General features: G+C 49.6%; 1 protein-coding gene and 1 long non-coding RNA gene across 3 annotated transcripts in view; one reads left to right on the top strand and one right to left on the bottom strand.

Annotated features, from left to right (window-relative positions):
* The first annotated feature begins 1,214 nt into the window (after positions 1-1,214).
* Positions 1,215-10,266, top strand: part of RCSD1 (RCSD domain containing 1) — a 66,148-nt gene continuing 57,096 nt past the window's right edge. For both annotated transcript variants that reach the window (XM_082360955.1, XM_082360953.1), the window contains exon 1: positions 1,215-1,408. In XM_082360955.1, coding sequence (XP_082217081.1) covers positions 1,403-1,408 — 6 coding nt within the window. In that variant the 5' untranslated portion in view covers positions 1,215-1,402. The remainder of the gene's footprint in view (positions 1,409-10,266) is intronic.
* LOC309631971 lies at positions 5,482-8,339 on the bottom strand. The gene is made up of 2 exons (XR_014246664.1): positions 7,150-8,339; positions 5,482-7,089 (listed from the first exon to the last, which is right to left on the bottom strand). It is a non-coding gene; the product is annotated as an uncharacterized lncRNA (long non-coding RNA).

Here is a 10,266-nt window from a genome sequence, read left to right as displayed (position 1 = left end):
GTCCCTTTCCCAGGGTGAGTTGGGTCAGGGTTTGGGGTAGGGGTGGGGACGCAAGAACACTGCAGAAAGACACAGAGGCATCCCTGCCAGCCAATGCCCTTCACACAGGTCCCTGAAGGCATTCCCTCTCTGCCTCTCTGCGAGCAGTGGGAGGGATCCAGAAGGGGCACCTAGAGCTGATGGCCAGTGTTCGAACTGGTAGCAGAGAGAGAAGCTGCTCCAGATTCCAGTTCCCCTGTCCCTCCCATGCAGCTTTGTTTTCTTCAGCCTCTTTGCTGCCCAGAGAGCTGGGATGGCCCTGGGGGAGGATTGCTATGTTGGGCCTATGGGAATCGGAAGTTCAGGATCTTGTCCTTTGCGCTATTTCTTAGAGTACACTTAGGAACAGCAAAAGGGCCCTAAGGCAACAAGAAGCTTATGGGGGCTGAAATTCCACAAAATCGAACGCATCAATCGTTCGGGGTGAGAGAAAGATAGACTGCTACAGGGAGCTTGGAAAACTCTGCTTGGCTTACTTTTCTCCTCCTCCTCCTCTTCCTGATACATAGATGAGAGATGGATAGATTGAGAGTGGTTTCCTGAAAATCTGAGACTGCGAGGTGGAGAGGAAAAGAGATGACAGAGGGGAAGGCGGTCGACGCCGTCCAACACTGAGCATTGAATGCACTGTCTGAACAGCCCCTCTTGCGGGGGCGGGGGGTGCGGGGGGCAGTGGGAGAACAACGTATCAATCAGGGAGGGTTCTCACTCTCCGGCCAGGAACGCCAGGAAAACCAGGTATGCTGTGAGTGCAATTTTTCTTTAAATGAGGAAAGACAGGGGGTAGGAATGTACATAAAAGAAGTAAATAGAAAAGAGGGGAGATAAAAAGAATGAAAGAACGACTCTAACCTTTAGGGCAAGAAAAATGAAAGGAGCATGTTAAAGGAGGAAGAGGTTAAGAAGGACTGACACCGAGGCAACGACCAGGGTCTTGGAGAAACTAAGAGAGAAAGAGGGGCCAGGCGGCTGTCCCATCCCCATGTTTGGGCAGATTAATGGAGTCGTGGCTCCCTCGCTTGCGTCCTGCCCCGGGAGGGGACAGTATCTGTTTAGATTTGTGTCTAAATTTAAACCCTGATTGCCGGCCTCCTTGCCCCTCCCTCCCCCTCCTCCCCCTCCCTCCTCCTCCTCCCGCTCCTCCACCTCCTACCCCTCCTCCTCCTCCTTCCTCGTTCTCTAGCGCAAGGCGCGGGCGGCCGGGGCAGTCCCGCAGCCAGCGAGCCGGGCGCGCAGCCGCCCACTTGCGCTGTGCCCGCCCCAGCCGAACCCGGCCCCGGCGGGAGCCGAACGGAGAGCGGGGATCGCGAGCCCCGGCCAGAGCGAGCGCGCGGGGCTGCCGCCGAGTCGGCACCTGGAGGACATGGAGGTAAAGGAGCCGGTGGCGCGCGGGCGGGGTGGCGAGGGGGGCCGGGATCCGAGCGGGGAGCCGGGAGCGCCGGGCTCATTGCTGCCGCCCCGGGAGCCCAGCGAATGCCCGCCGCTCCCACGCCTCCTGGCCAACTCCGGAGGCTCGCCCCTGGTCCTACCTAGGGGACCCCTCTGAGCAGGCAGGGGGTTGGCGGGGGAAGACCTCAGGGAGAGGGGAGGGGCCTTTCTAGAGATCCAGGTATTTTGCTTAGGGACTTAAATGCTTCAGGAAAAAAAAAAAAGTGCCGTAAACTTTGTAAATGGGCAAACGTGTGAGCAGAAACTCTCAAGAAAGCAGAAGCTGCTGGATCTGAAGATATGGGTATTGAAAGAGAAACAGAACTGTTAACGTGAGGCACTTTTTTTGGCCAGTCCGTTGGCTTCCCTTTTCGATGAAAATTGGATTTGGAGTCCGGTCGCCCTCTTGCTTCTCAAGTCCCGCTTCTGTCTGTAACATCTTCTTTCAGAACTTTCTGAAAAGCTCCCCTCGTGGGCAAATGGCGCTCCTTCTGATCAGCCTTCAGACTCCCCTGTACGTCCCTGCGTGCACGGGACTGCGCTGGCCACATATCTGTGGGGGGCTCCAGGGTGAAGCCCACCACTGCCCGGCCTGGGATTTTCCTGGGACCGCTCCAGTGGTATCCAGGAACCACCCTCCAGTGGAGGAGTGGCTGGGTGTATTCCCCTCCGCCCTGCCTTCTCCACATCCTGAGACTTCCCCAGATTTTCCCCTTGAAACTGAGGCCTGACATTTAGCCCTAAGCCAGTCTTAGCCAGACATGGGCTTGCTTTTAAAAAGAAGAAAAGAGAAGGTGTGAATGTTACCTAGCTTTCAAGGTGATTCCCACCCTTTTCAAAAGCTGAACTGCTGCTCCCAAGGCTGTGGTCAGCGCTCTCAAGATTCACAGTCGGTTCTGCTAGCTCTTCCCCGCTCCTGGCTCTACACCAGAGCCCAGGTTGGCTCTTCTAAGTGAACCTCACTGCTTGGCCTACAAAGCGCTGTGACTTCTCTGTGAGGGCAATAGGTCTGTCCTGGGCAGTTGCATTTAGGCATCCGGCTCTACCAGTTGTCTTCAGATATCACCCTCAGGGAGGCCTTATAAAGTGCAGGGGACCGTGGGATCCACCAGAGGCTGAGATGGACCCTCTGGAAACATCTGTAAACTGGCGAAACTCCACTCCACGCAGATTAGGGCTGGGAAAGGGTGGGAGGGAAACCCAGCAGTGGGTGTTCACAAGTCTACTCAAAGATAGCCCAGAGCGATAAGATCCTCTCTGGCTGACTACAGCTTCAGGGCAGAGGAGGGAGATGGCCCCGGGGATGCCCACAGGCTGAGTGAAGGTTCCTGAAGATGTTGCTTTAGGAGTGGGTTTCCTCCTCTGAAAGTACAGGGTGCCTCAGGCCCCCAGGTAGAGGTACAGTGCGATTTAGGACCTGTCTAACCTCTTGCAGAAATGGATGGAAGATGAGAGCAAAGATTTAGGCTTAAAAGCAGGTTGCTTGCTGCTTGGGGGCCAAATGCAAGTTTGAACTTTGTTCTCAGAAGGCACAAGGGACTCCTTCCTAAGGTACTTTTTTCTCCCTCAGTTGAGGAAGGAACAGTGTGTGGCAGAGGCCCTGAAACTGTCGCTTAAGCAACTTCCTGTGTTTGGGGGGTGGTGAAAAGAGAAGGTCCTCCAGTGTACAAACCAAGACGTGTAGTCATTGATGGGGGATTCTACCAAGATGGGGGCATTGCTTGGCCAGCCAGGAAGCCTGTCAGTTCGCACTGAGTCTGTACAGGGCATGGATTTGCTGGTTGGCAGTGACTGCTTTTGAAGTTCTTTTGTCAAAATGCCTGGAAAAAGAACTGCAACTGCTAGCACTGGTAAAGGAAGTAAAGAGGAAACCAAGAGGCTGGAGAAGTGACGTTTCTCAGCCAGGACGTAAACTTTTCACGGTGGGACATGATATGCAGGAGTGGGGTTTGGGAATTCCTGAAAAATCTCAGAGTAAAACCCTCTTTTGAGAGGTGAAACCCACTTTTGAGACATGCAGGGACCACTATATTTGGTGAGAAACTGAGTTATATTACTTCCTAGTACTAGGAATTTAAACCAGGCCAACAAGAGTTACTCAGCATTCATTCTCTAGAGCCCACTTGCCTGCTGGAAGTCTTTGGGAAATCTTTTCTTTTTTTAAGTTACTTTACTGCTATCAACATCAATCATTATTTCAGCCCTCTTTAAGCCCTCTGCAATAAACAAGATAAAGATGCCTTTTAAAAGTTCATGATCCAATAGGGAAAATGAGACTTACTATTATATCTTGTCATGTATATAATTTTCAAATGCTTAAGTGCCAAAGGTATGGCAGTTGCAGACCAAAAGTTCCACAGTATTTCAGTGTTTCTATTAAGTCTCAAAAGAAGTCATAAAAGAAAGGTAGGTGGTGAGGAGGAGAAGACATAAGGAATGGGTACCCGGAGAACATGCCAGCTTTGTGTAGGAAAGCAGGCCAGTTGGCTGGAGAGGAAAGTGGGGAAGCAGAGAGAGAAAAAAATGAAAGTAATAAGATAAAAACCACAGGGCCTCTGGGTATAGCGGATGCTGGCCAAGTGGGTGAGTGGGAGCTGGAATTCAAGCCATCTGGAAGAAAGGGTTACTTTTTCTTTGTAAAAAGTCTCCTTGCCTAGCTGTGCCCCAAAGGGGGCCTTTTTCTAATTTAGACAGAGGCCAGCTGCAGCCCTCAAAGGCCAGATAGTGAATGGCCCTGGATTCTGCTCCATGGACAGTAGGAAGCTGAGTGGTGTTGAGTAAGATGGCGAACACCATGTTGCAGGGATGATGTGGCAGAAACACCAATGTGTAGAGTGAGCAAGGAAACCAGACTCAGGAGCTTCTCTGAGAGTCCAGGCACATTCTGACTTTGAGAGAGAGCAAGAATGGAAAAGATGGAAGAGTAAAGGCCACATGTTATAAGAGGAACCAGAAATGACTTCTGTGTTTGAGCTTGCCAGGGTGCCCAGATGAGTAGAGTTCTCTAAGATGCCAAGGAGAATGGCAGTATTGTTTTTATGCCTCTATAAGTCTTTTGTAGGCAGGGACTGTCTTATTGGTCTTTAGGTCTCCAGAGATTTGCACAGTGCCTAGATAATCATATAATTTTTCGAGAAGAGCTTGCTTGATAAATGAATTGACAGAAACAGGGAACTCTTCCCCTCTCAGCCTGCAGCTCGAATATCGCTACCTTGGGAACCTTCACAGATGCCCTCAGACTCTACAGCACTCTCGGCACTTTTTTCAAACTGGATTAGAGTACCAGGCAGAACTGTAACTGTCTGCTTACCTGGCTCTCTCCCTGGAAAATTCCTTGAGGACAGGGGCCATATCTTATATATCTAGGGCCTGATGGCACTCAAATGCTTGTTGAATGAGTAAATAAACGGTTGAAGATGGGAGAAAGGTCAGATTTTTTTTTTTTTAAAACAAGGTTTAGATATGTTAGTTTTGATTGTTCTAAGCAGGAATGTCCAACACTCCATGAGAAGTACAGACCTCTTATGATGAAAATATGATTCTTCTCTAGAAGAAATAATAGGTGAAGTTACTCTGGATAGGAACCCAGAAGGGAGAAATGTATAATAAAGAAAGAGCTGGAGACTTCGGACATCAAAATTAAACTAATATTCTTAGTTGCTTAAATATAAATTGTAGGCAGTACCAAATAGCCTGAGAGTGCTTGAAAAAGTTTAATTTTCCACTGAACAAGTAATGAATTTCTAATTTAGATGAAGACAGTTAAGGAGCCCTTTTCCTTAAGGTAACTCCAAGTCCCTTCCAGATATTAGTTGTCATTCATCCATTTGTTCAGTGTTTATTGAGCATTTATTATGTACTAGATCTTGTGCAGTAAATGTTAATTAAATATTGGGCTATCATGTCTTTTCATCCTCACAGACTATCAGTATTACTGATGATGGGTCTGTGTGTATGTGTACATACTGGTACGTATAATGTGTTCATTTGGTAACCTACTTTTTCAATGATATCTTTTTACTTCTTTACTTTTTTTTTTTTTTTGGCTGCGCCAGGAAGCTCAGAGTCCTAACCACTGGACCGCCAGGGAATTCCCATACTTCATTAAATATTTTCTACCACAATTTCACCCAACAGCCTTTGCTGGTTCTGGACCCAGCCTCTCAATGAGCCATATGTTGGCTGCTGGCTGGAGCCTATGGGTCATAATTAGGGATTGCTTGGCCTCTGGGAGCTGGAGCTTGGCTGGTGGACTTGCAGGCCTGGCCAAATACCCCACACATTCCTGTCTGGCTCCCACTCTTTGGGACCCTCAAAGTACCACCGGCTTCCAGTTAACAGGCACTTGCATTCACTGGACCACAATGACGGGGAAGTTTGGGTAGGCAGACTGGAAGGGCCCAGGCGCTATCGCAGGAGGGGGTGAGCGTGCATTCCTGGAGCGGAGTCGGGTTTCAGAGCCCAATCCGCAGCGCGGCTGCTCACAGTCAGGCGAGCCAGAGTCTGGCGAGCGCGGCGGTTCCGTGGGAAATCTGAACATTGGAGGCTCAGCAGCCCGGTAATCTTATCAGGGCCTCAAGAGAACGTTTCAGTTCCAGAGAAATCTGAAGGCAGATCTGCCTTCCTAAAGTAATAGTTTTGGGTTTGCAGAGTCAGCTTGACCACCTCTACTCAACTCATTAGAATCTGAACATCTCAGAGCTCTGGGTGGAATGAAACGATCTCTAACTGCCATACTGTAAAGGAGAAAACAAGACGCAGAGACTGAGGCTGCCTGGGGATTTAGGCACCACTGGACCTTTGGAAAGCCAACAGCTTGCAATTTTTCTCTCACCTGGGGAGTAGTTCAGCCTAAACCTTAAGAGGGAGAATGGTCAGTTTCATCACAAAATCAATATCCACCTCATGTTTGGCCTTCAGAGAGTTATGTAGAAGTTTTTAATCTCTCTCTGCAGAAGAAGATACAATGAAACTGCTAATACAGTACTAAGGCTTGGTCACCAGCATCAGTATTATTGCTCTAGGGTCCTACAGGAGCTCATCTCCCCAGTGGATCTGCCTGAGTCAGACCAGGGGGGACACTGCCCTCATACCGTGGTCTTTTGGGGAGTGAGCTCCCCATCTATTTCCCTTTGGGTTTCCTGAATATCTATCTCCTGGGCATTGTGGGAAATGACTGCTGAGCCTCTGAGGCTCACCTGTAAAGTCTCACTTGCATGGGTCAAATCTTATCTTGAGGGAAGGGGCTCCAGCCTCTGCAATTGCAAGCTCTGGCGCCTCCATAGGAGGAGTGAGATGGGCATTCAGGGCCTTTACATCTCCAAGAGACCCTCCTGAGATGCCATCAGAGCCCCTCCTTAATGGAGAGTGTTGTGGACCCCAGGCTGGAAGCACTGAGAAGTTCCAGACCTTGGAACTGGACATTCTTTCCAGGCAAGATGTCCCCAGCCCTTCATTTTGAACCTGCTTTTAACCATATCAGGGCCACCTTCTTGGCCTTGGGGTAGCAATCACAACTCTCTCCTAAGCTGGATCTTCCATAATCGATTGATAGCAAGTCATAGGACACCACACACTAGCTCTTTAATTAGGTCCAACAGACATACATTGAGGCCGTACTGCCTGGCAGGCAGTGGAGATTCGTGGCAGGCAGTGGAGATTCGTGGCAGGCAGTGGAGATACGTGGCAGGCAGTGGAGATACGTGGCAGGCAGTGGAGATACGAAGATGAATGTTTCACACTGCTGGTCTCTGAAGAGCTCGGGTCGAAGAAGGGCGTCAACCACCTACAGGCGTGTGGAGAACAGGAGTTTGAGTTCATGTGGACAGAGGAGAGGTGTCATACCCAGCCTGGGCTTCAGGGGGCTTCCTGTGAGAGATGTTTCTAAGTGGAGTCTGGAGGGATGCGTAGGAGTTGATCAAGTGCAGAAATTTGGGAAGAGCCTTCCAGTCAGAGGGAATGACGAGCAAAGCACAGATGCTAGCAACAATATGGTATGAGTTACGAGTGGTTTGTTTCTGGAGGATAAAGCAAGATAAAGGTACTTGAAGTTGGGGGACTAGATGAGGGATAAGAGAAATATAAGTTACAGCTCCTGCCATAAAAGGAGCTCTCTTCTGTTTGGGGAAACAAGATATACACATATGACACAACAGAAAAAAATACAACATTGTATCTTGATAAGCTCTCAGGTGTGTGGGAGTTCAAAGTCAGCTTCTGTAATGAAGCTAGAGGAAACTTGCTTCCTGTGCTGGGGATTCCCCCTACAAGTGTGGCTCTTCCCAGGCCCCCTGGCAGCCCTGGTGATGCAGAGCTAACAGGGGATCGCAACCCAGTGATTAGCACACTCGGCCTGGAACCTGCACCTAAAAGCTTTTGCTGAGGATATGTAATTTGAAATAGGCTCCAGGCCCCAAGGGAATGCCTTTGGTCACCCCCGCAAGGCCCTCTTGCCTTCTCTGACAGAAAGCGGCCTCTGGGAATAAACCACATTCACACAAAAAATCTCCTCTTTCAGTTCACACCTCCACCTGCAGCCCCACTCATTCCTCCCGCTGTGATCACACATCCTGTGCATGCTCCAAGAAGCCAGCATTTCTCCTTTTTGTCCAAAGGCAGCACAGGGACAAGCTGAGGTGGGCCCAGCAGCAGCAGCTAACCACGTGCATCAGCCTGGGCTGGGCCCAGCGAAACAGTGCAACAGAAACGAGAAGCTGAGCCTTGTGGCTGCTATTACACAACCCAAGCACCCACACCAGAGGTCACAGAGAATTTGTATCTCTCAACATGCCATAGAGGTCTTCCAGCTTCCTTGGGGCCTCCCTGCTAGACCCTTACCCTCCATAGTTCATTCCAAGCACATGAGCCAGATGGACAGTTCTCCCACCTTGATGGGGCCACGCCGCCCCCCCTCCCCGCTTCCCGCCTCCATCTCTGAAATACATTTCCAGGCTTCAGGCTCCTGGCTTGTCTTGCTTTCGAGATATGTTTTGATGGATAATGGGAAATCCATTTCTGAGCATCCATACTGATGTCAGTGTGGGAGAAACCTAAAGCTTTCTGCATGGTAATCACTACCACTTGTTGAATGCCTACTTATATACAGAAGTTTTGCATAAGTTTATCTTTTTAATCCTCATAAAGTCCTATTCCACCTGTTTTCTCTTTTTTGTTTTAAGGGTTTTTTTTTTGAAAAATTTATTTGATTTATTTGATTTTTGGCTGCGTTGGGTCTTCGTTGCTGCGCGCGGGCTTTCTCTAGTTGTGGCGAGCAGGGGCTGCTCTTCATTGCAGTGCGCAGGCTTCTCATTGCGGTGGCTTCTCTTGTTGCGGAGCAGGGGCTCTAGGTGCACAGGCTTCAGTAGTTGTAGCACGTGGGCTCAGTAGTTGTGGCGCATGAGCTTAGTTGCTCTGCGGCATGTGGGATCTTCTTGGACGAGGGCTTGAACCCGTGTCCCCTGCATTGGCAGGCGGATTCTTAACCACTGCGTCACCAGGGAAGCCCCTTTATCATTGTTTTAAGCAACAAGTGCCAAGAGATCCGGAGCTAAGTCTGGGAGGGCCCCACCCCACCAGGGGCAGTACTACACCCTGTCCTACTAGCCTTCCTTTCTGTGATGCCCTCAAGGGGTCTCTCTGGAGGAGTCCTTGGCCCCTGCTGCCTAGTCATGCCTGAATCCCCTCACAAAAGCCTGAATTGAAGTACTTGGGAGGAGAGGAACAAGGATGATTCCAAGCCCTTGTGGAAATGCATGGGAGACTCAGAGGGATGCCAGTGCTCCAGGCTACTATAGACTGAATGCCAAAGTGCTGCCCAGATGGGCATCTAAAACCAGTGGAGTTGGCAGATGCGTGAGTTTTCTAGGACTGCCATAACACATGACCACAAATGAGGTCACAGAAATCTATTCTCTCACAGTTCTGGAGGCCAGATATCTGAAATCAAGGTGTCACAGGAGACCCTAGGGGAGAATCCATTCCATACCTCCTATAGCTCCTGGTGGTTGCGGCTTTCTTGGCTTGTGGCCACTCTAGTCTTTGCCTCTTGTTCACTTCACCTGCTCTGTGAGTCTCTCATAGGGACATGTGTCATTGGATTTAGGACCCACACTGATAAGCCAGGATGATTTCCTCATCTCAAAATCCTTAGCTACATCTACAAAGATCCTTTTATTAAATAAGGTAACATTTACAGATTCTAGAGACTGGGAAGTGATCATATCTTTTTGGGGGCCACCATTTAGCTCATGACAGCAGACAACGTGCTGTCCATTATAGGCACAGGGCACTTGGGGCTTGGTAGGGTCAATCCTTGGTTATTGCTAGGTTATATTGTGACACTCCTCCCCCTACTGCCCTGGGGGTGAATAACCCATGAATATTCATTGATTACTGTTGTGTGAATAATTTCCTGTCTCTAAGGTAGCCCACATACACCCTTATTGGCATGGGTCACAGCCACAGTCCTTTCTGTTCAGAACCACAGTTGGGAGAGGAGGCCTGCGGGGCACTGTGGAGTCTTTCCATGTGGCTATGAGGATCATCTCCCCCTGTTCTGATCCCTTTCCCATGAGATAACTACTACGGCGGCGTCAGCAGGCTGGGAAGAACTATTTAAGATTATCTGGGATCAGGACTTCCCTGGTGGTCCAGTGGTTAAGACTCCGCCTTCCAATGCAGGGTGTGTGGGTTCAATCCCTGGCCAGCGAACTAAGATCCCACATGCCTTGGGGTGTGACCAAAAATTAAAAAAAAAAAAAAAAAAAAGATTATCTGGGATCATCTCCACCCTCAGAGAAG

Source organism: Balaenoptera borealis (genome assembly GCF_965194805.1).
Source record: "Balaenoptera borealis genome assembly, chromosome: 1".
Lineage (NCBI taxonomy): Eukaryota > Metazoa > Chordata > Mammalia > Artiodactyla > Balaenopteridae > Balaenoptera > Balaenoptera borealis.
This window is presented reverse-complemented; position numbering and strand designations above follow the sequence as displayed.